The sequence below is a fragment of the Kockiozyma suomiensis genome (genome assembly GCF_038497685.1).
Source record: "Kockiozyma suomiensis strain NRRL Y-17356 unplaced genomic scaffold V2V93scaffold_9, whole genome shotgun sequence".
NCBI classification, from domain to species: Eukaryota; Fungi; Ascomycota; class Lipomycetes; order Lipomycetales; family Lipomycetaceae; genus Kockiozyma; species Kockiozyma suomiensis.
The window spans coordinates 586,592-614,500 of record NW_027117672.1 but is presented as its reverse complement, the minus strand read 5'-3'; the positions used below and the strand labels follow the sequence as shown (position 1 = coordinate 614,500).

Genomic DNA, 27,909 nt, shown 5'->3' with positions numbered 1-27,909 from the left:
AGTGCTGCGCTGCGTTGTGGCCGCACGCTCTCTTGAAAGTTGCATCCCTTGTTGCTAACTGCCTCGAGTCTCCCCCCCTTTTTCTGCTCTCATTTTCTTCTCCTTCTTTGGGTGCGTACTCGCAAACCTCTCTCCAAACTGGTTCTCGCAAGGTCCACGGCAATGTCTTTTCCGCCGTCGCAGCAAGACACAGACCACAATGGCTTCCGCCGCCGGCCAACTATCTTCTCTTTCCTCTCCTTCCGCGCTGGAGCAGACGAGTCGTCGTCCTCTTCCTCCGGCATGGGATCGCCTAATGGCTTTAGCTCTGGCTTACTCGAGAAGGGACCCGAGCGATATAAAGGCTCCGTTTCATTTGGCCAGGCTTTGCGCTCGCGACTCGGCAAGACTGTCATCTTCTGTTTACTCGTTGTCGCTGGTCTCTTGCTTTATATGTCGCCGCCCTCAAACGTTTCAAACTTTGTAGAGAGTACGCAGTTATTTTTTATTGACTATTGTTTTGTTTCTGGTTTCCTGGAGCTAATTGAGTATTTTAGAGCATCCACTGTCCGCTTTCAAGGGTCAGTCAGTTGCCACGCCACTTGACGCCGGCGCAGCAGGCACATGCACGCGCTCGCACGACGGCAAGAAGCCTGTAACTCAGTACGCGCTTATGATTGATGCTGGCTCAACCGGTTCTCGCATTCACGTTTACGAGTTCCACAATTGTCAAGAGATGCCCGAGCTCGTGCGCGAGGTTTTTGAAATGACACAGCCCGGGCTGTCGTCGTACCCTGACAATCCCACCGGTGCCGCCGAGTCGCTTGACCCGCTAATGGCGGTTGCGATGAAGGAAGTGCCCGAGAATATTAAGTCCTGTACACCTGTCGCCGTGAAGGCTACGGCTGGTTTGCGATTGCTCGGCCCAGAGCGCAGCGAGACAATCTTGGGCGCCGTTCGCAAGCATCTCGAGACAAAATACCCTTTCCCGGTTGTTGAAGGCGACGGTGTTTCAATCATGGACGGCAAGGACGAAGGTGTTTATGCGTGGATTACGACAAACTATTTGCTTGGCAACATCGGCACTAAGGAAGACCTTCCCACAGCGGCCGTATTTGACCTCGGTGGCGGCTCGACGCAGATTGTCTTTGAGCCCTCGTTCCCGGTATCTTCTGCCGGTGTCCCTGAACAAATGACGGTTGGAGACCATAAGTACGACCTCAACTTTGGCGGGCGCCATTTCACGCTTTACCAGCACTCGCATCTCGGTTATGGTCTCATGGAGGCGCGCAAAAAAGTACACACAGCCGTGCTCAAGAACGCAATCAAGGCCAACAATGAAGTAGTGCCAAAAGCCGCTGTCAACCCGTGTCTTCCTCCCAATATGATGCGAGAGGTAGAGGTAGAACTTACCGAAGGAACGCTCGTAAAGGTTAACATGACTGGTCCATCTGAACCGTCGTCATCGCAGTGCCGGTTCCTTACCGAGCAGATCTTGCAGAAGGACGCAGATTGCAGTGTTCCCCCTTGCTCGTTCAACGGTGTCCACCAACCTTCTCTCTCGCGCACGTTCTCAAAGGAAGACATTTATATCTTTTCGTACTTTTACGACCGGACATACCCGCTCGGCATGCCTCACAGCTTCTCTCTTGAAGAGCTTCGCGATCTGACAGGTAGAGTCTGCAAAGGCCAAGCCAGCTGGGATGCATTTAGTGCTATCCCCGGTGCTCTTGGGGAATTGGGTGACAGACCAGAATGGTGTCTCGACCTTAACTTCATGGTAGCAATGTTACATGCCGGTTATGATATCCCTCTTGAGCGAGAAGTTAAGATCGCAAAGAAATTGAAGGGAAATGAACTTGGTTGGTGCTTAGGTGCTTCGCTGCCTTTGCTCGATCAAGGCACTGCTGGATGGACTTGCAAGGTTAAGCAAATTTCAAAATAGACCTTTGAGAAGATGGGCTATCTTTAAATTATCTGTTTTGAGTAAAAAAATAGTCTTCCGTTCAACATCGGAAATTTTCTTCTTTTTATGGTGAAAATCATTAGATGGGTTAGATTGGGCTGTGAGTAGTATTTTGTGTATGTTTTGTTTTCCTGTCATCGTCTTGACTCATTTATTTCTGGGTCGATAGTTTTGTATATATACATTTTCTAGCTCTTCGTTTAATAGTTGTGGCCAATACTTGAATTTTTTATACAATCGAACAGTGATTATAAACGTTTTCCTTGTAATTTTTACAATAATGCAGTAATCGCCATGACTATCTACAAACGTCAATCTATCGTACACCCTCCATCACTTATACTATAATACACCTAGCGGTTTGGGCTTCCATGCACCTCGATAAAGACTCCACGGCTCACTTACGCCAACTTCCTCGACTTGCTGTTCCACTTCAGTAACCTCGCTTTGCGTGATCTCTTCTACTCTTGTCTCAATAATTTTCGGATCATCCTTTATTTCTCCGTAAAGCATACCAACTTGTTCTCGATAAACAGTCAAGAATTTTACATCTTCGCTGGTGAGTCGTAAATTTGCACATGCAAGCATTAATACGTCTAACAACACTGGTGTTGGCGAACTGAGCTCTGCGCAGCGATTTGTTAGATCTTTGAATACAAGGTCGAATCGTGGCGAGGAAGTTGATTTGTGGTTGTAGGCGGAGAGAATGTGTCTGAGCCAGTTTTTGGCGTGTGTGATGAGTGGTGTGGTCGTTGGGGTATGAGCGAATGTTGTTTCTTGTAAAAGGATTATTGAAGAGTCTTCTTGGCCGCCAGATGTGGAGACTAGAGTAGGATAAAACACCTTATCTGGTTGATCTAGAGCTTTGTAAGAAGAGACTAAAGTTTCCAGGCAATGAAAAGTGAAGGCGGTCACTACTTTTCTCGAAAGTCGTTGTAGAAGCGGTGAGAAATGGTTGATGCTGTCGAGAGAGGAAGGTGTGCGGTCACCTACAGATGACTTCACATATGAAAACGCAAAGTCAGTAAACTCCTTTGCAAATAGCTGTGGGTCGAGTAGCTCTAATCTAATAAGCGTGTTGATCGCCTGCCAGTAAGCGGTTGCCTTCGTCGAAGTATTATTTGCTCGATAATGCGGCATACCGAATGAGCTTTTGCTCATTTCAAACTCGACGTCCACATCCTCTTCATCGTTCTCATCTAGCTTGCACATCTCCGCATATTTCAGTAGCCATTCACAGATCTTAGTTGAACTACTACTCTCGACCTCTTCCAACCTGCGCAACTCTGGAATCCAGTACCGCACTCTCACCCACTCCAGCGCTTCTTCCACTGCCCTCGACAATTCCTGCAGTCCAGGCAATGCCTCGTGTGTACACGCATGCCTCAGTTCGACAAACGACGTCGGCATACCGATTTTTATCGCCAATGCCGTAAGCGGCATCGCGAACTGCGCCGTCTGCTGTGAGTCAAGAAAGCCATTCACAAACCGAATTACGGCTGTTGCGTGCGATAATCGTTTGGCAAAGGAGTCGATAGCGCTATTCGATGAAAGTATTGTGCTTGAGGTTAGGAGAGCGGTGCATTCTATGCCATACGGCACGTATCCGCGGATTGTATATGCTTTTGCCTGTATTATGTATAACTTTAGCTATCCTGTTCTAACGAATGGCTTCAATTGATTATACTCACCAGAGACAGAGCCTTAGGTCGATTATCGCCGTTTTCGCGTGTATAAAACCAATGATATAACTGTTCGAGCTCGTCTCGATCTCGATATGGTACCAGCCGTGGGTTTCGACTCATAATTTCGTTTCGACTTTTCTGAAATTTTATCTTACATTGTGTATTTTTGTTTATTTTTGTTGACCTGCTTCGAACTATCTGCGCCGCAGTCGTTGGGATTTCAACAAATTTTGAAAATTACGCGTAGTTAACAATAACTCACTTTTATATTGATAATCGCTCTCCAGCTCCAATTTTAATAATAGTAAAAAAACTACAACTTTCTTGGGAGACTTCTTGATTCGTAGACCTTACACAGCTAGCAACAGTAAATAATTCAAAGTACAAATCATGCCGAAAACTCTTTAAAAAGATGTAAGTCATAATAGCATTAAAAGTTATGTAAATGAAACCATAGATACATTTTAGTACCAAAATCACCATGCAAAGTGATCATGCCAACAAAAAAGAAACATACAGAGAAGTATAACAAAAAAAAACGCCCACTCATGTCGCTCAATAAACTATCATTATAGCAGCTCACCAAATTCCCGCAAAATATTCTCATCTCTAACTAGTGACATATACAACACCAAGTGAAAACCCAATCAGTAAAGCCATAACAATCATAAACGAAGTCAGCATACTCTTCCTCATTTGTCTCGCCTCGCTCCTCTCCCTACGTTGCCGTTGCACCTGTCGCCGCCGCCGTCGTCGGGACCCATTTAACGGCGTACTCTCATCATCATCAAAATCGTCATCACCATCAGCTCCTTCGTCGGCTTCCTCGTCGTCGACGTACCCATCATGTCCAACAGCTGATGCGGCGCCGCGGTTTGCAAACGCGCGAGGCGAGGCAGGCATATTCATGGTTGGCTTGGATGAATTGTAAATACTATTTAACGATCGCGGATCAACCCCATTAATCGACGACGACCCCGGAACCATCCCCGCTGAGCGCGGCGAATCGAGCATATTTCGCAAGGCACCCGCGCCTGAGACAGAAACCAGCGACGGCGATCGGGAGGGTTTGAATCGCGCGGGTTGATTTGGGTCGCGGGGATTAGATTCGTAGACGAATGTCTCGTCAGAATCATCAGAATCATTGTCGTCGACTGCAGAAGCGATCCTGGCAGCGAAAATATCGGCGCGCGATGATCCTTGGATGTTTAGTGGTCGGGGTTTTTTCTTCTTGCCTTTGATTGAGCCTTTTGGATTCTTAACAGAGTGTTAGTACTACAGACTTAAAAAAAAAAAGCAGCGTTGTAAAATAGAAAACGTACAGCACTCTTACTACTGCGAACGCTTCCCTGCGCAGAAGTCCCTACAGCAACAGAAGCAACGGTAGCCACTGTCTCGGTCTCAACCGTCATTGCGTTCGTCCCCGCAGCATTATCAGAATACTTCTTTGCAGATCCAGCAGGCGCGCCAGAAGACGCTGGTGGTGCAAATAATTTTCTGACAGAGGCCGGTCTATCTTCTGAACGGTATCCGCTGTCAGACTCGGACTCATGTGCAGCTGGCGGGTGATGATGATGTGCTGATAGACCTGATGTAGTTCGCTGTGAAAGATTAGGTCGCGACCGATTCAGGGTGTTGGAGCTGTAGTAGTATGAACTGTCAGTCGCGCGCTTTTTATCTTCGTCACTCGTGCCCTTTGTGCTGTTGTTTGTGGTATCTGATTTTCGTGGAGAAGATTGTAGAGCCGCCGCCGACGAGACCGAGCGCGTGCCTTTATGTGCGCGAACCGGCGATGCAGTATTCGGAGTCTGCATTTCTCTAATAAGAACTCCCTTTTCCTGATCCACCAATAAAGACAGAAAAAGACAGTAGAGCTGTTGACTACGCAAAGCACATAAGAGTAGATCAGATATATCTGCGGCTGGAGGTTTTGGCACCAGTTGTGTTTTTGTTTCCAGACGCGACTCAAAACTCCTCCACCGAGCGGCACAACCAAGAACCCTAACCGGCTTACTGATAACCCCTTTCGGGATAGTGGATTCTCAAAGGGGAAAGATGGAGCCAGTAGCTGCTCTACGATTTCTGTGATTCAAAAACAGTTGAAGACCAACTTGTTAGAAAGATATAAAGAATAGGTTGTCAATGAACGCGTATTTGAATTTCTAGTCGAGCTCACAGCCGCTTCTCGATAACTTATTCGGCAGAAAAAGTTGCAAATCAGCTTTTACACATCTCTGTTAATTATAAAAAGATATAAATAATACAATTGAATAGAGATTAACACACTGTCCCTTCATTACATCACCAGAATAAATAATTCGCTTCACAAATTAAAACAATCCGAACTGTCTGTCATATAGCGTTATTAACAAATCATAAAACTCCATTACGGTAAGCTTAAAAAACTGCAAAAAAAAAAAACTCCTTTAAGATACAAGCGCAACTTGTCTACTGTCTTCCTAGAACTGTATAGCTATAATATATATACTCCGCGGCATTGTTAAAAGTAGTGCCGGTTGCGACCTCCTCGAGAGCTGCACCAGTCGCAATATAGCTCCGTCGAGCCTTCTTGGTGCGTACGACAATACTTTGCCTTGCAAAATTTGCAGAAATTCACAATCCCGACACGACATTCTAAATCATAATCATAGACATATTAGCATACGCAATTATTTTTTACAGGATAGCAAGAGAAATAAACACACCATCGCATGTAGGACCACAGTCATAGCAATCTAATCTCGCTTTCGAAGCACTGGGATCGCAATTCGTACACCATGACTTCTGACATCCACTACATGTACGCAACATCGAACATCTCAAGCACAATTTTTGCGAGCAATTGCCGCAAGATGAACATGGCCTTGACGGATTTTGTTCGGCCAGGAACCATCCCACAGGAACCTGTAAGGCATCGGTATGATGCGCCTCGCACGGCACAAGGTCAGTCTCGACACGAGCCTCGCGCGCAATAACTTGAAATATCGGCGCAGTGGTTGAGGCTGAGTCGGTAGGGAACATTGGTCCGCCCAGCAATGCGATAGACGTGATTGTAGGTCGACGAGCACACATGGGTGTGCAGCATTGCGGCGCGTCGACGGTAGCCGCGTAGTCGATTTCGGAGTTATTAAAACTCTGATACTCCATATCTGGCATGTCATAGTCCACCGTAAAAGAAGAAGCAATCGAGCCAAAACTATTAGAAAGATCCGCCTGCGGCACTGACGACGCTACAGACGATGCAGCGGGTGAGGTAGACAGCTCGGCGACAGCCTTTGCGCGAATAGCTTCTTGCGCAACAAGCGACGCCGCACAAACTGGTAACGGGTTAATGTAATATCGCTGTAAAATCTCACATAGCTGTGCAAGCGTCCACCCATACGACTTGCGCAAACTAAGATGTCGCAGTCGAAAATCGAGAAAAAGCGAGGCGAGAAGTGTGTCGTCAACGGTACAATTATCGAGAATGAGCACTCGCAGACTCGACTTTACCGACATAATAAACAGGCATTTTAATATCGCATGTAACGAACTCGATGTGAGATCCAGATAATGCACCGCGCCTGGACGTGCAAGTATTTCACGCGCCATCTTACAGCTAGCACCGAGCGAGCAGAGCGAGCGCAAGTCTAGGAAAGGCGTCAGTTCACGCAGGACAAGGTCGTTGGCAAGAAGGTCCAAAAAATGTGGACCTGCTCGCATGTCGATGTCGATTCCGCCGTCGTCGACAGCCATTTTCTTATGTGTGTCAACCTTTAAAAGATGTATTTCGGAGAAAAAGTGACTAGTTTGAAGCTGAAGAGATGCGGCGCGAAGGGCTCACGTGTGTATAATCGGGGGAGCTGACGGGCAGGATGACGAACAAGTGCCTAAAAGCAGCACCGAGAAAGAAGGCTGTAACAAGGGGGGAAAGAGTTGAAATGTGAAATATGAGAAACCGAGGTTGCAGAGAAAGGTAATGATGAAGAAATGTGATGGGCGATGCGAAGAAGGTCCAGTTCCGCTATACTAAAATCACAACAATATTTTAGTAAATATGCTATATTGGTGCTGAAATAGAGAGTTCTGGGCTCGGGCGCGAAGGCGAGGCCGCTGCGGCTGGGCCAGACTTTGCCTGGACCAGAGCGGTCGTTGCTGTTAATTCCGCGGAGAAAAGATAGAACGGAGAAGATGAATGTAAATGTGATCATGTTTAGTTCGGAGATTATCTTGCTATTCTATCATTTGTGTCTCGTCGCGCTCATGTTGTCCAATGGGTGATGGGCTCCCTCTTACTCTCTTACTCTACTCTCCATTCATTATTTATCTTATGCTCTCTGCATCTTGCTCGTATCTACAGTTTTTCTCTGAGAGTGTATGTAGATAAGTGCAATATTAGTGAGGTATATTGTGTGGTCTTTGTCTGCCATAGCATTCACTTTCAAACACTGATCCATGCAATCCCCCACACCTTCTCTTGGCTTGGCCTTCTTTTTTTCCTCTTTTTCTTCGCATGATTATCATGCATCAATAATAAATATTAGTAGTTACTGTAGTAATCTCATCGCATAGACACCGGCGCGTGGCCACTCGTCGGTGGTACTGCTTCGTCATTCAAAATCAAGTCGCCGAACCGCATCTGCATAGAACAGCCGCGTATGGCGCGGCGAAGAGAAATCATTGTTCCTGTGTATAGAGTGATTCTTGGCATTTATTGACCAATTATTGCTGGTTTATTTGTAATTTGCAAGGATTGGCTGCCTTTTGTAGACAACGAATAGATATAGCAGTTTTGGAGTTTGATGAGGTTAAAAGTAAATTTGCTCTCTTCTTTGCTGGTTGCTGTTTGAGTGTCATCTTAGCAGGGTTGAGATCGCTTAAAATAATCTGCTCTTCCATTCTAGTTCTTGCGATATAAGATATATTATAAAAATCGCATGATTTCTAACAATACTATGCAACTAGCATCAAAAGATACAGACACAGCTCAAAATCACAGATTTGGTCAAGGGTATTAGCAACTCAACGTATAGCAGCACTCAGGTATCGGCAGTCCAGCATACAGTCTAATAAAGCAAATCCAAATCCACCTCTCCAAGCTCCAACGTACTCTGCACAAACTCACCAAATTTCTCACTAACAGTTGTCGTATCGCTCTGGTCATCGGCATAATCCCAAACTAATCTACCATCGACAAACAGCTCATTTGAAATATAGTTTTCGTCTTCTTCTTTTATAGTCATTGCAGGACAAAGAATCATCTCTGCGCGTCGTTGCCAAATATAATTCCTATCAGCCGTAAAACTCACCATCTTTCCTCTCACCAAATCCTTCTTGCCCTTGCCGACGCGCCGTCTACCGATAGCAGCGCCAGTAACTTTCTCCACATTCCGCCACTTATTCTCGCATTTCAAAATCGCGGCAGACGACCTCCACCCACCGCTACTCCCATACTCTACTCCGTACAAATAATACGTCGGATTCCGCATCTCGACAAGTGCCATACTACGCAGCAAGGCTCCAGAACACCGCTCACGCATGATGGCATCAATTTCTTCGTCGAGGACACTACTCTTGGTATTTTCCCTTGCTGCAAGCTTCTTGCAAAAGTATCGCATATATTCACCGAATGACTTGCTGCCTCCTTCAAAGCATAAAGAAGGTGGCATAGCAAATCCCGCGTACGATGAATACCGCACCGTTCCAGTCGGGGGAGGCACGCAGGAACTCTTACTGTAATACTCGTCGCGAGTAGTATACTCCTCATCAAAATACGAGAAAAGCATTGGAGACGATGAGACTTGACGCTGGCGTCGATTATGTAAATTGTACATGTACGCCTCGTAACTCATACGCGGGTATATAGCGCTACGCGCGCGTTCGACGCGGAATGTCTCTGTATCTGCGATATGTTGTACTAATGGTAAATACAACTTCAAATACTCTGTGCATCGTAATTCGTGCGCACTAGAACAGAGCAATATAAACAGTGATTCTGGAACAGGCGGTAGATTTCGAAAACGAGCAGGTATAGTACTAGACGGCATCGATGCGTACGTACGCGCTCTAGCTAGCTTTGTCAATCGTCGAGAAAGTGTACTTGATCCCTGCTGCGGACGAGCCTGACATAGCGACGGAGGATACTGGTGTTGCTCAGCACGATGAGAGTATTGCAGTAGGCTAAAATCCACAGAGGGTAGAGCGGGTGGTAACGTGAATGTTGATGGCGAGATTTCACTTTCGGTATCAATATCGGAGTGGGGTTTAGCAGTGCGAGAAAAATATCGAACTAGCGAAACAAACCGATGGCAGCTATCACTTAGACGGCGGTGAGTAGATCTTATTTGAGAATCATCTTTTTCTAGGCTTTCGTCTTCCTTGAGCTTCTCGTCGTCGAGTGATGTAGTGCTGGACTCAAATTCAGCTTTCTCCTCAGAAATGATTCTATTTGGCGTGGTAAAATGCTTTCTAATACGTAAAGTACTATGTAAACGTTCTGTAAGCATTTTCACATTGATGATCACCAGAAATTTAACAAGCTAGTGATTATAAATCGTTTCGTGAAGTGGTTGCACCTCGTTCGCAGCGTGGTTGTGTGAGGGAGAGAACGTGGGGAGGAATTTTGATTTGAACGGCTAAGCGCTGAAATGCCATTGCTCGTCACTATTGTCTCAAAGAGCACAAGCTCATTTAGGTTGTTCATTTAATTAACCCCATATATATAGTGTAACATAAAATCATGCTTCATAGCCTCTTTCAGATCTGGATGTTCGCTGGGATTAGTGAAACCTGCTCTTTCTTCATTATCTGATGCCGCATCAATAATAAACTCTTGAGGCCGGCACCGTCTTCACCCTACTTCCTCACCAACCAATGACATCAATAGCGATGCATGGGCTAAGACTATCATCTCTCAATTTTACATCAGCTGTAGCAATTTTGCTACTGTGTGTGACATCACCGGTATCAGCAGGTTCCGCGTACTGCAAATGCACATGCTTCTCTAATTCGACACTCGTGCGTATGGCTGATGAAACACAGGGATGTCTTGATTGCACACGCAGTTTCTGTTTGGAAAATAATTTACCGGTCTGCAAAGATGCCGAAGATGTTGATGTTAGCGCAACATGTTATCGTACGTTTACTATGTTTATCTTGCTTATTTCTCGTGAGAACGGGCGTATTAATGGTATAATTAGAGCGCGATTCGGCAAAAGATGAGATTGTGGTTATTTTATTTATCGTTGTTGCCTGTGGATTGATTGCCAATGCTCTGATAAGGGCAGCAAAAGCTAGATATCTAGAGGTATGAGATTGCTTGAAATGTGGGTTATTGACTAGACTCTTTGACTGACATTTGATCTAGCGGCGGCAAGGTAATCTTTTTTAAGAAAATATCTCGTTGATGTTTAGTTGCGGAAATGGTTTCATATGTTTTGTTCGAACTGCTTGATATTATGTTTGGTCGTCATGACTCCCGGTTTCTGTTGACGTCGAAATACACTGTCACTAACATCGATTGCGTATGCTTGCTCTATTTTGAGGTAACTACAGTATTGATTGCGCGGTGTATATTCCAACTTTAAGAAGACTCGATACGAAAATACTTGTTTTCCAAACACTGACAGTATCATTATGCTCGATTTTGAATCCATGTATTATGGTATGATTTTTCTGGTTTCTATCTTTTTAATTTATCAAAGAGCGAAGACACCATCAAAGATCCGAGTTTTAATATCTATTAGAATCCAATTATTGAAACTGGGAATTTGTGAAAATCAAGAAGGCTAGAATGTTATACGATTTTAGTAATACAAAAGTCATTTCAAGTTACATAACTTACGCTATTTAATTTTTGTAGAGTAAAATTCGCTTACTTGGACGATTGGGACAATCGTCGTTTACAAGTTCACTCCAAAAAACCAATTAGCCCCGCATACTATATATATATATATATATGTTATACAGTCAAGAGTTTTCAATACACCACTAAACAGTAGGTATTCCACAGTTCATTGAACGCAAATCAGAATTCTAACGAAATAGAAATCTCAAGCAGGATGGACGATTCAGCGGCAACCAAGGCAACATGCGAGACGACGGCGGCGACGTCTGATTACGAGCCGGACGAGCTGGACGACGCGACTATTTTACGACTCACGCAGGAAATCAAAGATACTGAAGCCTTAAAGGTATATTTATATACACATAAGTCATAGAGCTTATATAATATAATTATATCGCTGACGCTCGAGTAGACACCTCTTGTGGGAGAGCTGAAGCCGATTAGCGTATTACTAGATGAATACGACGACCCTGCGTTTCGAGGGAAAATCAAAGTGAGAATAAAAGCTGGGACGACTGAATAAAGTAGATTATTTAATGATTTTATTATAGGTACTAGGCGGTGGTAATGCGAAATATCGACAAATTCGTGGAGACGGCAATTGCGCTTGGATAGGTATTTACCATTGTTTGAGTACAGATTGGCGAATGATTTCTTATTAACTAAACATGCTATCACAGCATTCGCATTTCGATTTTTTGAGCTAGCATTAGCATACCATGCAGAAGAAATCGAGATACTAAAGAAGCACGTAATGTCCCTTACAAGTCTACTAGATCAGGCAGGCTACAACGAAAATGGGTATATAGATTTCATCGAAGAGACCGAGGCGCTCTTTTCTAAACTACCTGATATGAGCGCCGAGGCCCTAGTTGAAGAGTTCAATAATATCGAGGTTTCATCGGCCCTTGTGGTTCATTTCCGGCTGCTCGCGGCCGCCTACGTCAAGACTCATCCAGAGGATTATATGCCGTTCATTGATGACGGCGAAGGTACTACGATCGAAGAGTATTGTAATCGGCAAATCGAGGCATTTGCAGTAGAAGCAGATCATCTCGCACTGAGTGCGCTTGTTAATGCGGTTGGAAAGGCGGAGCTGGGAGTAGTGTATATGGATCGCAGTGCGGGAGAGGATGCGGTAGTGCACTCGTTTGTACCGATGACGACGACGACGACGATGACGGGCGAACAGATAAAGATCGACCTGCTGTATAGGCCGGGTCACTACGACATATTTTACAGGTAGTACCCAATGTATAGAGCACGGAATAAGATTCTTGATACAGAGCTCAAGAAAGTATAGTATTTGTATCGCGAGCGAGGTGAAGTTTGCTCAACCCAAACAAAGACAAGACATGAAATTTACAAATTTGCGCCAGAGCAAGAAAAGATGGGTACGACGAGCCAAAAAAGTAAACAAAAGATGGGATGAGCTAAACCCATCCGCGATATACCATCGATAAGGGATGGCGTAGTCGCATCGACACCGATTACTACAAAACAAAGAGCACATAAAGTTCAGGGTTTCAGTCCGGAAGCAGACTAGCGTGAGTGACAGCGTACGGCATCAGGCAAAAGAAGACGGAGTGATGTCACCGTGCGTCGGTAGAGCATCAGCAAAGAAGATGGCCCTGCGTCGGCCGTTGTCACAGCAACCAGTAACCAGAAAGCGGTGTAGCGACTGTATGCCGGCCACCAGCTGGAAAGCAAGATATTAGACCATTGTAGCAGAAATTATATGCACTCTAGATATCCTGTTTAATTTTTTTCTGCCCAGTCGCGGCTCTGTAGCGTGGCAGTGGTGCGCCGGTGGCGGCATAATAAGAGAAGTGTAGATCTCGCAACTGTGTTTTGGGTGTGTGCTCATTTAAGTCCTCGAGCCGCCCCGAAGCCTTTTTCCTTGTGACTTTCTCAGATCCTTGTTTTTTCTCTTCTCTTTCTCTCTTCCTCTCTTCCTCTCCTTCTCATCTTTCCGCAACAATGGCTGCTCCAAAGTTCATCTTCACCTTCCTTCCGCTCATCCTTTCTGCGGGGTACGTATCATTTTGTTGCCGTTTGCTCGCAGTGGCTAACATTGTCCTAGTGCCACCCTCTGCCTGATCCTCATCTTGCTCGCAGGCGTAAAGGATCACAACCCTCTCAACCGCCTCTTCTACATGGAGACCGCCACCTCCTCTATCAGAGGCGCGCCAGCCACTACCAGATGGACACTCTGGAACATCTGCAGCGTCTCTGATGGAGTGAATTATAACTGCGGCAGCAACAAACCCGCCTATGCCTTTGACCCTGCGAGTAACTTTGGTACTTCATCTAATATTCCGTCGGACTTCTCATCCTCTCACAAGACGTACTACTACCTCTCTCGGTTTGCGTTCGCCTTCTTCTTTGTCGCTGCTGGATTCACTGCCTTTGGTTTTATCACTGCCTTTGTACGTCTTCCATCACAATATTTTACTTTTCAAGCATGACTTAGAACTGACACGTCCTTTTTCACATAACAGCTCGCTCTGTGCTCGCGCTTTGGTGCTGCCGTTTCCTCTTTCTGGACTTTCATGGGCCTCATCACCTCGATCGTCGCCGCGGCTCTCGCTACCGCTTTGTATGTCAAGGCCCGCAACACCTTCAACGACGCAGGTATGGAGTCACACCTCGGTGTCAAGCTATTTGCTCTTGCCTGGACTGCCGTTGCTTGCAATCTCCTCTCTTCGATCGGTTTCTTTCTCGCCTGTTGTTCTGGCCGCAAGAAAAACCGCAATCTCGGAGACCTGTCTGACGAACCTATCCCCATGAACGAAAGCGAGAAACCGCGAGGTGGATTCTTCCGGAGACGTAAAGACAGATACCCTGAAGACGGAACTGTTGATCATGAAAGTCAGGAACCTGTTATTAACCAGTCGGTTAATGATGGTAACTTGTACAGCACCAGTGTTCCTTCTGAGCACGTCCAGCACGATAACACGGTGCCTGAGGAATCTAGTTATGTATTTGGCCAGCGTCACCATGAGGCGTACAATTAAGACAAGCTTATTATTCGTTTATGGTATTGTATTTGGAGTGGGATAATTTTTTTTTTCTTCACAAGATATGGGGTACGATATGACAGCATGAAATTGAGAAAGACAATTGCGTGAAGTGTATGAGTTGTTGGAAAGTTCTATGATTGCTGCCAGCAATCCGATTGAACAGAGTAGCAGCCTGCACAAACTAACCAGTTAGTAATATGATTTTTGGATCGAGCCACGAAGTTGGTCTCTGTACCGTGTGTTTTTGGATTTAGTTATATCCTGGCGAGATGGGTGAATCTTGTTTTTTTTTGTATTTGAAATCTCTTTTGCTATGTCGCTTTTGATGTTTTGTACATTTAATTTCTATTTCCAATTAATTTTCTCTTTTGTTTCTTCAAAACTAATTTTGTGATTTTTTTTCTTTTTTGTGTATTTGAAGTTAGTTGTGGGGTATTGCGAAATGAATGCGTCTGCGATGTTATTACTGAATTGTATTCGACAATTATAATAATAGCTCTGCATAATAATAGCTTTGCTTTCCATTTTGGCGTTATTAACTTATCATGAAGACAAATTCTAGAACCCCATTATGTTTCCGGAACGAGGAAGTAGTAATTATGAAGTAAGATTAGCCAGACAACGAGCTATCACAGTACCGTGACTTGTATGATTAGTGCCTGACGTCATTCAACTTGGCCTTAAACCCTCGAGCAGGGTAAACGCTACGTAATACATATGTCAGCTGACTTGTGGAAATGACAGCGATCCGATGGTCGAGGATTGAGGAAAGGGTTTCTGAGTAGGTTCTGGCACATTTTCCTTCGAATTGCCGCAGCGCATTTATTCATCCTATTTGTCTTCTTGCTCGTCTGTTTCTTTTTTATCAGAATCATCTACGATTGCTACTACTTCTACATCAACTTTCATTCATATTATTCATACAATGCCTCGCTCTTCGTCTCGTCGCTCGGCCCCCGCGCCTCAGCGTAGACCTATGTCTACTCAGACTGCCCCTGCTGTTCACCAGGCTCCGCCTCCTCCGGCTCACTACCCTCCTCAGCAGCAGCCCTCTCTCTTCGGCCAGGTACGTTTTTTCTTCTTTATGATGTAAGTTATTTTGGAGTAATTCTCTGACTTCTCTGTTTTGATAGATGGCTTCCACTGCTGCCGGTGTGGCTGTCGGTTCGGCTGCAGGCCATGCCATCACCGGTGCTCTAGGCGGCATCTTTGGTGGCGGTTCCTCTGCCCCTGTTGAGCAGCCTCAACAGCAGGCACTTGCACCTGCACAGTATGCTCAGCAGGACCAGTACAGTGGTGCGCGATCATGCGAGGTTGACGCAAAGAACTTCACAAAATGCTTGGATGATAATCAGGGAAATATGCAGATTTGTGATTGGTATTTGCAGCAGTTGAAGGCATGCCAGGAACTTAGCCGGGGCTTATAAATTTTGCCTATTGAAGAAGGCTTTTTTTTTATCTAGGATCTGGAATTTGCATAGATCTTTGATGGCTTGCTGAGTGTTTTTGAAGGGATTCTGCTTTGTTGATAGATGTGGTGCATTTGCCTTCCGCTTCTGATTTATTATTTATTTTCATTGTTGATTGATTGATTAATGATGATGATATTCATACGGCTTATGAATAGGTTTTGGAAGATTAATGAGTAAAATCATTAAATTTGCATTTATAAGTTTCTATTAGGGACTCTCCTCTATTCAGCCTTCATTTCGATAAGACTCTTTTATATCTATTTTACATTTTGACATAGCTTTTGTACATATTAAAATCAATTCTAAACCATTTCTCTTCTCTATTTTCGATATCAGTTTCTGTTGAATGAAGAATAATAGTCATAAAAGTTGTACATTATCGGCAGTCAGCCGGTGCTCGTAGTCAGCATGACCACTTCGAAACTTCTACGCCTTCGAAGACTTGTATCCGTACAACTCGTGACCTACTGCTTATTCATTGCACAGAAGACGTTATATGATGGCATGTTGAAACTCGGCAAAGCATAATTGCATATTGAGAATTCCCTTTTCCTTTTTCCAACTGTTGCTTGAGTCTCCTATATCAGAACAATACTAAGGGTTTAGTGTGATGGATTTTTCGTCGTGCACTAGAGACTTCAGATTAGTTCTGAATTGATGAGATTTGGATTACGACAAGCTGTCGTGAATCTCAGGGCAGCAGATTATAAACTGAGAAAAATGACGCGACAGTCTAGCTTAGCTGCTTTTTCGAATACAAAACCGTCAGACCAAGAATCGAAACCGGCGCACAAGAAACGACGACTTTCGACATCAACGAGTATACAGGTTGATAGTAAGCGCACGCACACTGCGAGCGCCACCGACTCCTCTCGTAAAACTGTTCTTGAAGAGAGCGATGTCTTTGAGCGGGAGACAAAAGCTGAGGTGAAGAGCGGGCAGGAAATTGAGTGGGTTACGCATGCATCGTCGGTTTTGATGGGGTCATATATCCATGCGCCACCTAATTTGAGTCATTTGCCATCGGCGATTTCTAGTGTACATATAGGAAAGGAAGAAAAGCAAAGGAATGTGAAGAAAGTTGTCGTTGCGGGATTCGACCTCGATGGAACGGTGATTGTGACGACATCAGGATTTGCATTCGCTCGAAATGAGAAGGATTGGAAATTTCAATTTGGGGAACGAGAGACGATTGATAAATTCCACTCATTTCTATCTAAAGACACCAGCGGAGAAGAAGAGAGGGTGATTGTAATTTTCTCGAATCAAAATGGGATAGCGCTGAATCCCAAGACGGTCAAGAAAGATGTGACAAAGACGCGGATATGGCAATTCAAGACTAAGCTTCATGAAATTACAGGACGTCTTGCCAAGGACCATGTGTTGCCGTTTTACATCGTGGCCGCGACGGGTAAGGACGAGTATCGTAAACCGCAGACGGGAATGTGGGAGCTAGTGCGAGAATGCCTTGCTAAGAATTTACAACTGAATGACAAGAAGATTACAATTGAGCTTGATAAGCAAAAGTCTTTTTTTGTAGGCGATGCAGCGGGTCGGAAAGGTGATCACTCTGCGGTGGACAAGGATTTTGCAAAGAACTTGGGGGTTAAATTTTTCACTCCAGAGGAGTATTTTGGAGGATAACTTGTATCGTAGCCATATATCCTACATTAATGAAAAGACTAAATAAAGACTAAATAAAGACTATAAATGCCGAGGGCAAGTTATGTTACTGGATTCGGCCAAAGTTATCGAGGACTGGATACAGATTGAAAAAGAATTTTTCATAGAACTAAGAGCGCCGCACAGCATGCGAGAAAGCACGTGAAGAGTTAAGAGCGATAAGAGCTCGCTAGAGCATGATAAAGAAAAATAGAAGTCGCGACGAGGACGATAACGTGCGACGTGCGATACAGAACTATATTAAAATGAATACAAAATATGGACTAGTAAGAGAGAGATAGGAGAGGCAAATATCAACAAAGAATGATGTCGTCATGGAATTGTGCAGCAAAAAAAGATTTTTCAGGGGCGCGACTCATCATCGAAGGCTTTGGTAGGGTAGCGCAGGAACTACGCACATAATAGCACTAATATGAGCAGAGAAAAATATAATAAAAAACTATGAAATATATCAGTTACCTATAGACATAATCAGCCATCCAACATTACTGCTCTTGTACAACTAGACGGTGTATCTAGTAAATAAGAGTCCGTATCAGGGCTGATTGAGTTTGCTTGGGCCAGGTACACGGGCGCGCCTCTTTTTTCTTAGCGCGTGGTTGCAAGCGTCACCAGACTTGCCTTTTTCCCCTTCGTTTATCAGCACCTTCTTCTCTTCTTTTTCTCTTCTTCCTCTACTCTTCATTTTCACCAATGCCAGACATACCCCCCTCGCCCCAGCCTCCCTCTTCCACCGCTCGCAGAGGCTCCATCTCCCAGAGCCTTCGCTTTGCTGGAGGCGTGAACTCCCTCGACCGCTTCGCTTCCTCCTACACCCGCGCCCAGTCCTTCCTCGTCTTCGACGCGCCCTCCGCCCTCACTTCCCAGCCCGCACCCCTCTCTCTCTTTGGCTCTAGCTCGCGGCGTCAGACCGCTCGTGACTCAATCCCCTTACTCTTCCGCGATCCAGCAAGACATGCCGATGATACTGGCGGAGAGTCTAGTGCGGCGCATTCGGGCGTCGCCGACGAGACTGACGAGAACGCGATCGACTTCTCAGATGACGAAGAAGACGCGCTTTTCACACATTCCGACGACTCAGAAGATAATCGTCTGACTCCTATTATTTCTGGCGCATCATTACCACCTCACCATGCCGCCCCGACCGAATCTAATGCACTACCCAAGAAGCAGCCGCAGGCGGACGAACTCATCGGCGGAGGTCAGCGCGTTGTTCTTGACCAGTCCAAAGGTCGTGTCCTCGTCGTGCCCGGCCGTTCTACAGCCCCTCAAACCGTTTTCAACTCTGTCAATGTTCTCATTGGTATCGGCTTACTGTCGCTACCTCTCGCTATCTCCTACTCGGGCTGGCTGATCGGCATCGTGTTCATGTGCATCGCAGCTGCTATCACGCTTTACACTGCCAAAGTCCTCGCTCGCTGTCTCGATACTGATCCGTCGCTTGTGACTTATGCCGATATTGCTTACGCTGCCTTTGGAGCGAGAGCTAGATTGCTTACCTCCCTGCTGTTTTCCCTAGAGTTGCTAGGTTCTTGCGTCGCCTTGGTAGTTTTATTTGCCGATTCGATATACACACTCATGCCAGGGGCCCTGTCTAAAACTCAGCTCAAAATCCTAGCGTTTTTCATTCTCAGTCCGCTCTCATTTCTCCCACTTTCGGTTCTTTCCTTTAGCAGCATTTTGGGTATCTTGTCAACTTTTTCCATTCTCGTCATCGTCTTTATCGATGGTCTTATCAAGACCCAGCAGCCGGGCACATTGTGGCATCCCATGCCGTCGAACTTTCTTCCTTCAAACTGGAAAGCTGTTCCCCTCTCTCTTGGTCTACTCATGGCGCCCTGGTGCGGCCACTCTGTCTTTCCTAACGTTTACCGCGACATGCGACATCCGTACAAGTTTAAGCGATGTCTCAATATATCTTACATTTTTACATTTTTCGTTGATATGGCTATGGGAGTTATTGGATTGCTCATGTTTGGCGATGACTTCGTGACTGAGGAGATCACAAACACAATCATTGAGACCAAGGGATTCCCACGCGGTCTAAGTATAGCGATTATCGTCCTCATTGCATTCATACCGCTTTCCAAGACTCCATTGAACGCGAGACCAATCATCACCACTCTTGAGGTTCTCCTCGGAGTAAGTGCCTCACCTACTCCACTAGAGCTTCAACCCGATGGACCAATCGACATTGAAGGCGATGTAGAATTTGAGCGTATTGAATCCAGTACACGAAGACACCCGCTGGCTCGTCTCTACCACAAACTCAAATCTCCCGAAGTTGCCCGCGCTGCAATCATTGTTGCAGTCAACTTAATCGTCGTGATCATAGCTATCGTATTTCCTGCATTTGACCGCATCATGGCACTCGTGGGATCTGCTCTAGGATTCACGATCTGCATCGTTTTACCCCTTGCATTCTACCTCAAGATTTTCGGACCCGGAAGCCACAGATACAAAAATAACAATTACATTTCACCTGGGGGCCATGTACATTTGGGCCGTAATACTCATACAATATCTAACTTTGAGCTAGCATTTGATGTTTTCGCGATTATAGCTGGCGTTGTGTTGGCGACTGTTGGCGGAGTTTGGGCATTATTGCCAGACGAGATGATTTTCTCTTGATTATTTTTTTTACATTTTTTTTTCCACGGTTATATTTACGATTGGAACATTTATGGGATTGGATTTCATCTTTTATTTTATATATACGGATTTTTTTGGAATACATTCATTTAGATTAAAATAGCAGGCTTTACAATTTTTTTACAATTACAAAATCATAAGTACCAGTCATTCATTCTCGCATTAAACATTCTATTAGTAGATATTAATATGTATAACCAACTTTTATATATTATAAACAAAACTTTATCGTCCAAAGTAATTTCGTTCAAGAGGCCTCATTGCCAAATACCCAACCATCGCAAATCCGCCCGCCGACTCGAATCCCAGATCAGCATTCGTAAGCTTAGCGATTGGACCAGTCCACCACTGCTGATACATTCCAACGACGACACCAGCTACACCGCATGCAAAAGCGAATAACGAAGCCCAACCGGGCGGAAGGTTATCGTGTAAGTGTAGTTTACCGTCCGCAGGAAGGATAGAGTCGTATGATCGCTTTCGAAAAAAAAAGTGCTCACAAAAGGAGATTACCTCGTATATACTTAGCCAGTAGCCTATCAGATTCATGAAATTTTCCATAAATTGCTCAAAGTTGCCATATGCACCCATGGCTAGACCGAAGGATGCGCAAATACCTAGAAATGTCCAGACAACTCTCGGGATCATTGCAAAATATTCGCTAATTACTTGCATGGAGAAAGCAATTGAATACACATTAGCACAACCTACGGCAATCGTCGAAAGTGCCGCTAATACAAGACAAAATTGCCCAAACGCATGCAAAGAGTCAGTTACTATGACTGCATATAGCAAACCACCGAATCCGCCGTCATTATACGCCGTCGCTAAACGCGGAGTATTGACTGCCGATGCCATTAGCGCGGAACCAAGAATACCTGTAAATATTAACGGGATAGAAACACCGAAAAGTACGGAAATAAAAAGTTTTTTGCTGTTGATTGTGGGTGGAAGGTAGACTGAGTGGTCGGCAGCATATGTCGACCAGGCGGTCACGGAGCCAAACAAAGTTGCGCCAAATGAAAGAACATTTCCAGCTTCTAGCTTGCCGGAAGCAAGAGTACCGGGTGCAAAAGTATCTGATTTTACTAGACATGCAATGATCTTTTGCAATATAAATTAGCATGACAGGTTTATATATTCTGAAATTAAACTTTGCTTACCACCAGAAAAACACCGAATGTAGGAACCCACGCCCACCGTTCATAAAAATGCACAGTCTTGTATCCAAATAATGTCAAAATAGCAGTACCGCATGCAACAATCAACATACCACCCCAAGGTGGCATTTGCCCGCCGTTGATGGAATGCAACAGCGACGCCGCGACAATCATATTCAAGGTATTCCAACCTACGCAGCAAATTGCATTGAGGATTGCAAAAATCCTACAAGCAATGTGATCACCAAACCAGATCTGCCCAACGACCATTTGGCGAAGCCCGAATTTCGGGCCAAGAGTCGAGTAAAATGCAACAGGAAATGCTCCAAGAAATGTAAAAAAGATTATCGCAAGAGTCGAATCCCAGAATGTCAGTCCGAATACCGAAATTCCTAGTCCTCCAATAGAGACACTTGGTAAAACCATATTCACAGCAAACCAAAAGTAAGCAGGAGAATATACAGAAGTCGCTGTCCGTTCATCTTCAGGTACCCGCTCGATACCGCGGACTTCCATTTTACATCTCAACGCAGCGCGCTGAAATAGTCCAAATACCGAAGATCGCTGTACGATTTCCTTTTCGTGTAAATCATATGAAGAGTGCGTGCTGCTTTCTGTTATGGAGGATGAGAAAGTGTCTTGTGCTGAGTTCTCGAGGTCGGGAAATTTCTCCATTGTGGCGTGTGCTGCTTGAGCAGACTAAATTCTACGTATAGTCTTGCCGTAAATGTTAGGATAATGTTGACACATAAATATCAGTATCCAGTATATGATATGTCAAGCATAGCAGATACCCGATGAAGTGTAAAGTCAAGGAGAGAAAGAAATGAGTATGAGCAATTCAGCCTGGGAGAGGCAAATTTCAGTGGGGAAAAGAAATTTGTATCGCCGAAGCGAAAGAATCCGTGCACGTAAATGGCGGATGGCCGTGGCTTCGCTTACGCGCTTTAACGGCTCTTTGTTTATAGTCTACAGAAACTTGCTACAGATGTTGAGGTTTCTGAATGCCAGTTCATGAATACGGCTGGTATGATATATAGTTGAAATCGCAGGTCAGAAATATCAGGCGGCTAGGAAGTAGCATTCTCCTGGAGCACCATCTATCCGCCGACTGCGGCCATCTATCGTCCGCATTCAGCTATGTAAAGTTCAGCATCTACGAATAATTGGAGATGCTGATTAAAATTAGTGACTCGGTCTTCCCTTTGCTCCATCTCTATTCCATCTCTTCTCCATCTCGTTAAAACTTGCAATAATTACTACCCTAAGTTTAGCATTGGGTATCATTCAATTACTATTCAATGCGCATTGCATGCTTCTCACCGTTCGTTACACCCTTGGCTGCTCAGCCCTGCCAGTCTAATTCTACCTGCTCTTTCTTTTGCTTTTGCCCTTTTCTTTCTTTTTCTCCTGAGCCATGCAGTATGCGGCGATGGAGGCGTCAAGCCACCACACTCTAGACTAAATTTTGTTTTTGTACTCAAGTCATGTGATGATGGAAAAAGGTAGCTCGTACTCTGGAAGTGTCACGTAGCTGAATCCCCTTTACGCCTTCAGAACCTGGAAATCGAATAATTATAACAGATTAGCGAATTTGATACAGTGCAACACCCTCTAGTTCAGGGTTGGTCATGTTGCAAGACCTCCAATGCTACGCACGTCTCTTGATGATGCTCTACATTTCCTCTCGCTTGACTGTATACGGTACTCTTCCCTGAGCATCTACGATAGTGATTCGCCTCACTTTTTGATAACTTCCCTATCATCTTTTCTCGAGTGAGAGCACTGTTGAGAAGAGGGGCGAAGATATTCAAAATGTCAAGTGCCGTTGCAGAGATAGCGCGTGTCCGCTAATTTGACTACCGCGCGCACGCTGTTTTATACCTGAAATACTGAGGATTCTTTGATAATTACCATATATCTGAAGTACAGAATAGCTTAGAATCATAATATTGAAGTTTTTATTGCTCGTGTGCTTTCGAAAAATATCTGTAGGATTAGCCTATTAAATTTGCTTATCATAAGGCCTAATTATTCATTTATTTTTCTTAAGCAATCTGTCAATCTTCTGAACTATTTGTGAAACTTCGGACTTCGGTGCTCAGTGAACAACTCAAACATATTGACGAGATTCCTGCAACAGAATAAAATTAGTGAAAGGCAGAGACTATAAACATATGGGGCTGTGCTCTCGGCGCCATGCTTCGCTGCCATACCTTTAATGAATTCTCAATTGCGACATCTCAGATCAGATGTTTGAATCCGGTCTCCTTGGCCACCCGAGTTTGTCTTTCGTTTTCGCAAACTGAGAGATCTACTTTAGAAAGTGGCATCGTTATCTTTGCAAAAATTTTATGTCAATTTGAATTCGTCGGTAACGTGTCGCATTGACTTTTCGCGAAGAGGGATTTATCGTCCTCCGGTCACCTCTGCCATACTTCATGATTCAAGCCGAACTTTTTGTGTGAGGAGTGCATGTATACCTTCTGTAAAATTTGACCGTATCTCAAAATTTTCAAGCTGATATCCCTCATAGGTGACTGTTTGTATCTGATTGTATCATCCATAATGGCACCCAACTAAGACAAGACATTAATTCCGCGGACGAAAAAAAAATAGGATCATGAGGTGTCAATAGATTTCTTTTACTGATAGGGTATTGCGTGATAATCTATTTAAAGACGGCATTTGCAGTCATCAGGTTGTAAGTTGATCGATGCGAAAAAATTCACTTTATGAACCATGTACCATCCGATTATTAAACCGATATTGACCTCGAGCACGAACACGAGGACCGTTGACAGCTGCCTTGCTATACCCCTACAATGTGATATTTTCCCGCTTAATCAATTGACTGCCAGAACAGTATCTACACTTGGTGACTCCTACGTCTCTCACAGTACGTCTCTCACAGTCAACGGCAAACGTCGTACAGATAGATGGATGACTTCGCTGTCAAAATCTGAAGCTTTGGCATTGTTTCCATCTGTTCATTCACTGCCACTGCTACAGCCATGGCAGAAATAAACGTTGCCTCGAAACACTTGCTACATTAGCCTTTTACACACGCAACGCGAGTTTGCTGATCGTCATGTAATTTTAATCCTGTGCGCTCAAGATGCGTTATCTTATCCAATATGGCTCGATCGTCACTCCATCTATCTATTGTAGTGACGATAAACGTTGTTAATAGCTGCTGAGACAAGTTTATTTATTATCGGGATTACGAATATGGCAGTTGACTCCCTTATCAAAAGGAACTATATCGATCAAAATAAATCACGCCAAGGACCGACAAACTGACTGAAGAAGGTAAGATGTACCGTGGATTTGCAAACTTCGAGGTAAGAGCTTAGAATGTAGAGCCTTTGAGGTGAGAGATTAGAATGTGGAGTGTGCGCTTCGTGGTCTATATAATGTACTTTTCTCGCGCCTCTGTATACGTTTAGTCTTTGTTCTATTATGTTCAGTAAGATAAAAGGTTTGGCAGCAATGTCTTTCCTATTATGGTAAAAATAGATAAGGCAGATGAAAAAAATTCAAAAATTTTTTGGCTTTGAGATTTGCTAGAGAGAAGCGGGATATAATCAAGATTTTACGAAAGCTCCAATGTTTTTGATGCGGGGCATTAAGTATGATACAATCCTAAGCGATGAAGACGCAATATTTACCTGTGCATTGCAAACCTAATCACGCACCCATTCAGCACGGGTACCTAAAGATAAACTCTCTATTAAACTATTTTTTAGGTGAAAGGCGTATGAACCCAGTTGCGGCGCTAGAGCGAACGCCACAAGATCTTTAATTGACTTTGCTCAAGTTAACTGCAAATATGAAACCAATAATATTTTTGGATTTATTGCTGTAATGTTTATTTTATGCTCTTTGATAAAGATATACTACTAGTAAAGGCCGATTTTTGACGCAGAATACCGAGCGAGGGGCTGCAAAGCGTCGGGGATCGCCAGCGCGCTAATTACATCTACTCAGAATCATCTCCACTAACTTCGGTGAGCGATGGCGACATGCATCATTCGCCTTCGCTAATTCACCGACTGGTTGATTTATGCTTCTAATTATCTTTCAAAATGCTAAACGGCCTAGTCCGGAAGTTTGCTAAGGCCAAGAGTCATGTCATTAGTATTCGTGATTGCACGCTTTGCTATCGTCATCCGAAAATGTTTTTTCACTTGATACTCTGAGGGCATATATATATGTATATTTATGACCGACATGGATTCAATAATTATTGGTCACAGACGAACAGATCAAAATGTCTGCCCATTCAGTTACCTCCTCCCCGGATGACACCGCCGAGAAGCATTTCGCCTCTGAAAAGACTGCGTCTGTTGACGACTCGTCTCTTTATTCTGCTGAATATGACAGCGTCTATGGAGGTACTGCTGTAAAACTCAATGTTCCCGCTGATTGGCCTGAACTAGCAAGCCATGAGCCCAAGAAATATTATTTCTGGAATATATCAAGAAAATCGGATACCGATTTGGACCAAATCGCTACACAGGTATCTGTATTTGACGATCCAGAGAAAGAAGTGCAAGCACGTCCGATTGAGACTTACGAAAACATTCATCGCTATGACCCGAAATTCCGATGGAGCTGGAGAGAGGAAAGGAGCGTTGTTCGAAAAGTTGATTGGAGAATTATGGTGTGGTGTGGTATCATGTTTATGGCTCTTCAGCTTGATCGTGGTAATATCTCGCAGGCTGTTGCTGACAACTTCCTTACTGATTTGGGATTCACTACTAACGGTGAGTTTTTTTTTTGTGGCATTGTGACAAGACATTAATTATGAAATGTAGTGTTCAACAACGGAAACACCATTTTCAAGGTATTTTTCCTTGTCTGCGAAGTGCCATCTCAATTGGTGAGCAAGAAACTTGGTCCTGATGTCTGGATTCCAATTCAAGTAAGTGTGATCACTCGTTTCTTTTTTTCCCTCCGCGGTTACTCATATAATTTACAGATGACTGGCTGGAGTTTGGTCGCACTCTCTCAATTCTGGCTCAAGGATGAAGCAGGATTCTATATTACCCGTGCTCTCTTGGGTGCATGGGAAGGTGGATTTATTGCTGATATCTGTCTCTATTTGTCCTACTTTTACACTAGTATCGAATTACCTGTTCGTCTTGCTTACTTCTGGGCTGCATTGACTTGCTCAGATATCATAGCCTCGTTTTTGGCTTTTGGAATTTTGCGCATGCGCGGTGTATTAGGTCGTGAAGGATGGCGTTGGTTGTTCCTCATCGAAGGATGCATTACGATTTGCATTGGAATCACTTCCTTTTTCGTCATGCCACCGTCCCCGACTGCTACTGCATCTTTTTTCCGCGGCAAAAACGGATGGTTTACTGTTCGCGAAGAGAAAATTATTGTGAATCGTGTCCTGCGCGATGATCCAGCAAAGGGTGGAATGCATAATCGTCAAGCTCTTGACTGGAAGATGCTTTGGAAGTCCATGACTGATCTTGATTTGTGGCCCATTTATATTATCGGCTTAGTTTTCGGCATGAGCTCTGCGTCAGTTGACACTTATCTTACGTTGACTCTTCGAAATGTTGGATTCACCACTTTGCAGACGACATTGCTAGTTCTTCCCAAACAGTTCCTTTCTCTCGCAACTTTACTGACGATCACCTATGCTTCTCAGCGTACTGACCAGAGAAGCTATTTTGGTGCGCTCGCTCAAACCTGGGTCCTTGCATGTCTTATTCCTCTACGCCTCTTCACTAAGCAGTCTAATCGCTGGGCGAAATACGCCGTCACGACAATCATTATCGGACACCCTTCAACACATGCCATTCAAGTAGGCTGGACTTCTCGAAACTCCAACTCTGTGCGCACTCGAACCGTCTCTGCGGCAATGTACAATATGTTTTGTCAGTTGAGTGGAATCGTCTCGTCTTACATATACAGAGCCGACGATGCTCCTCTGTATAATCGAGGAAATTCATCTTTGATTGGTATCGCTGCTATGAATATTGTAGTGTACATCCTAGTGAAGGTATATTACGTCTACAGAAATAAGCAGCGTGACCGCGTTTGGAACGCAATGACCTTGGAAGAAAGAACCGCCTATCCGCTCACCACGAAAGACGAGGGAAGTCGCAGACTTGATTTCCGATTTGCTAGTTAAAGCAATCGACCGAAGTTCTTGGTTTTTTTGGAATGATGCTGTTCTCTTAAAAGGTCACTATTTGGTCCGAGAAATGCGCATCGTGTGGCGTTTAAACAAGTATTTTTGATTGCAGATGAAGTATGTTTATGATTTGTTTATAAAAAATGATTTTTTGAAGTCTCATATGCACATATGATACAAGTACCATTAGACACTGTTTTTCAAGTGATAGAAATAAAAGTTATCACAATACATTTTGGCAATAGTATAAAATATATAGATAAACCACAACCTAATATAAAAATATTCTCTCAAAACAAAACAAAAA

The 27,909-nt window shown here is 44.3% G+C and overlaps 14 protein-coding genes across 14 annotated transcripts; 9 read left to right on the top strand and 5 right to left on the bottom strand.

Moving 5' to 3' along the window:
* Positions 1-19: 19 nt before the first annotated feature.
* On the top strand, positions 20-2,199 carry V2V93DRAFT_401077 (nucleoside phosphatase family-domain-containing protein). Its single transcript, XM_066912582.1, has 2 exons — positions 20-469; positions 537-2,199. Exons 1-2 carry the CDS (start codon positions 163-165, stop codon positions 1,922-1,924), a joined length of 1,695 nt encoding a protein of 564 aa, XP_066765091.1. The 5' UTR covers positions 20-162; the 3' UTR covers positions 1,925-2,199.
* On the bottom strand, positions 2,119-3,799 carry V2V93DRAFT_372033 (Las1-like-domain-containing protein). The gene is made up of 2 exons (XM_066910654.1): positions 3,637-3,799; positions 2,119-3,574 (listed from the first exon to the last, which is right to left on the bottom strand). Exons 1-2 carry the CDS (start codon positions 3,748-3,750, stop codon positions 2,288-2,290), a joined length of 1,401 nt encoding a protein of 466 aa, XP_066765090.1. The 5' UTR covers positions 3,751-3,799; the 3' UTR covers positions 2,119-2,287.
* A 109-nt stretch (positions 3,800-3,908) lies between these two features.
* V2V93DRAFT_336907 (vacuolar segregation subunit 7-domain-containing protein) lies at positions 3,909-5,572 on the bottom strand. The gene is made up of 2 exons (XM_066907737.1): positions 4,953-5,572; positions 3,909-4,887 (listed from the first exon to the last, which is right to left on the bottom strand). Exons 1-2 carry the CDS (start codon positions 5,442-5,444, stop codon positions 4,240-4,242), a joined length of 1,140 nt encoding a protein of 379 aa, XP_066765089.1. The 5' UTR covers positions 5,445-5,572; the 3' UTR covers positions 3,909-4,239.
* A 223-nt stretch (positions 5,573-5,795) lies between these two features.
* V2V93DRAFT_387225 (uncharacterized protein) lies at positions 5,796-7,627 on the bottom strand. Its single transcript, XM_066912290.1, has 2 exons — positions 6,336-7,627; positions 5,796-6,264 (listed from the first exon to the last, which is right to left on the bottom strand). Exons 1-2 carry the CDS (start codon positions 7,363-7,365, stop codon positions 6,131-6,133), a joined length of 1,164 nt encoding a protein of 387 aa, XP_066765088.1. The 5' UTR covers positions 7,366-7,627; the 3' UTR covers positions 5,796-6,130.
* Positions 7,628-7,647: 20 nt separating this feature from the next.
* On the top strand, positions 7,648-8,251 carry V2V93DRAFT_372030 (uncharacterized protein). Its single transcript, XM_066910653.1, has one exon. The coding sequence runs from the start codon at positions 7,890-7,892 to the stop codon at positions 8,124-8,126; it is 237 nt and encodes a 78-aa protein (XP_066765087.1). The 5' UTR covers positions 7,648-7,889; the 3' UTR covers positions 8,127-8,251.
* A 223-nt stretch (positions 8,252-8,474) lies between these two features.
* On the bottom strand, positions 8,475-9,527 carry V2V93DRAFT_372029 (uncharacterized protein). The gene has a single exon (XM_066910652.1). The coding sequence runs from the start codon at positions 9,459-9,461 to the stop codon at positions 8,676-8,678; it is 786 nt and encodes a 261-aa protein (XP_066765086.1). The 5' UTR covers positions 9,462-9,527; the 3' UTR covers positions 8,475-8,675.
* A 756-nt stretch (positions 9,528-10,283) lies between these two features.
* On the top strand, positions 10,284-11,442 carry V2V93DRAFT_372026 (uncharacterized protein). The gene is made up of 3 exons (XM_066910651.1): positions 10,284-10,744; positions 10,809-10,915; positions 10,976-11,442. Exons 1-3 carry the CDS (start codon positions 10,483-10,485, stop codon positions 10,997-10,999), a joined length of 393 nt encoding a protein of 130 aa, XP_066765085.1. The 5' UTR covers positions 10,284-10,482; the 3' UTR covers positions 11,000-11,442.
* A 15-nt stretch (positions 11,443-11,457) lies between these two features.
* V2V93DRAFT_286740 (peptidase C65 Otubain-domain-containing protein) lies at positions 11,458-12,745 on the top strand. The gene is made up of 5 exons (XM_066907209.1): positions 11,458-11,605; positions 11,669-11,801; positions 11,868-11,948; positions 12,007-12,070; positions 12,136-12,745. Exons 2-5 carry the CDS (start codon positions 11,670-11,672, stop codon positions 12,699-12,701), a joined length of 843 nt encoding a protein of 280 aa, XP_066765084.1. The 5' UTR covers positions 11,458-11,605; position 11,669; the 3' UTR covers positions 12,702-12,745.
* A 690-nt stretch (positions 12,746-13,435) lies between these two features.
* On the top strand, positions 13,436-14,393 carry V2V93DRAFT_391854 (SUR7/PalI family-domain-containing protein; the record flags this gene model as incomplete). The annotated part of the gene is made up of 4 exons (XM_066912451.1): positions 13,436-13,488; positions 13,539-13,884; positions 13,957-14,352; positions 14,376-14,393. The coding sequence occupies 4 exons, from the start codon at positions 13,436-13,438 to the stop codon at positions 14,391-14,393; spliced, it is 813 nt and encodes a 270-aa protein (XP_066765083.1).
* Positions 14,394-15,237: 844 nt separating this feature from the next.
* V2V93DRAFT_372017 (uncharacterized protein) lies at positions 15,238-16,273 on the top strand. Its single transcript, XM_066910650.1, has 2 exons — positions 15,238-15,544; positions 15,612-16,273. The coding sequence occupies exons 1-2, from the start codon at positions 15,404-15,406 to the stop codon at positions 15,903-15,905; spliced, it is 435 nt and encodes a 144-aa protein (XP_066765082.1). The 5' UTR covers positions 15,238-15,403; the 3' UTR covers positions 15,906-16,273.
* Positions 16,274-16,389: 116 nt separating this feature from the next.
* Positions 16,390-17,652, top strand: V2V93DRAFT_372016 (polynucleotide kinase 3 phosphatase-domain-containing protein). Its single transcript, XM_066910649.1, has one exon. The coding sequence runs from the start codon at positions 16,608-16,610 to the stop codon at positions 17,592-17,594; it is 987 nt and encodes a 328-aa protein (XP_066765081.1). The 5' UTR covers positions 16,390-16,607; the 3' UTR covers positions 17,595-17,652.
* A 637-nt stretch (positions 17,653-18,289) lies between these two features.
* Positions 18,290-20,446, top strand: V2V93DRAFT_372015 (transmembrane amino acid transporter protein-domain-containing protein). The gene has a single exon (XM_066910648.1). The coding sequence runs from the start codon at positions 18,327-18,329 to the stop codon at positions 20,262-20,264; it is 1,938 nt and encodes a 645-aa protein (XP_066765080.1). The 5' UTR covers positions 18,290-18,326; the 3' UTR covers positions 20,265-20,446.
* V2V93DRAFT_286570 (permease for cytosine/purines, uracil, thiamine, allantoin-domain-containing protein) lies at positions 20,417-22,433 on the bottom strand. The gene is made up of 2 exons (XM_066907208.1): positions 21,449-22,433; positions 20,417-21,389 (listed from the first exon to the last, which is right to left on the bottom strand). The coding sequence occupies exons 1-2, from the start codon at positions 22,118-22,120 to the stop codon at positions 20,511-20,513; spliced, it is 1,551 nt and encodes a 516-aa protein (XP_066765079.1). The 5' UTR covers positions 22,121-22,433; the 3' UTR covers positions 20,417-20,510.
* Positions 22,434-25,718: 3,285 nt separating this feature from the next.
* V2V93DRAFT_325542 (major facilitator superfamily domain-containing protein) lies at positions 25,719-27,599 on the top strand (the record flags this gene model as incomplete). Its single annotated transcript, XM_066907503.1, has 3 exons — positions 25,719-26,214; positions 26,266-26,372; positions 26,430-27,599. 3 exons carry the CDS (start codon positions 25,719-25,721, stop codon positions 27,597-27,599), a joined length of 1,773 nt encoding a protein of 590 aa, XP_066765078.1.
* Between the last annotated feature and the right edge of the window lie 310 nt (positions 27,600-27,909).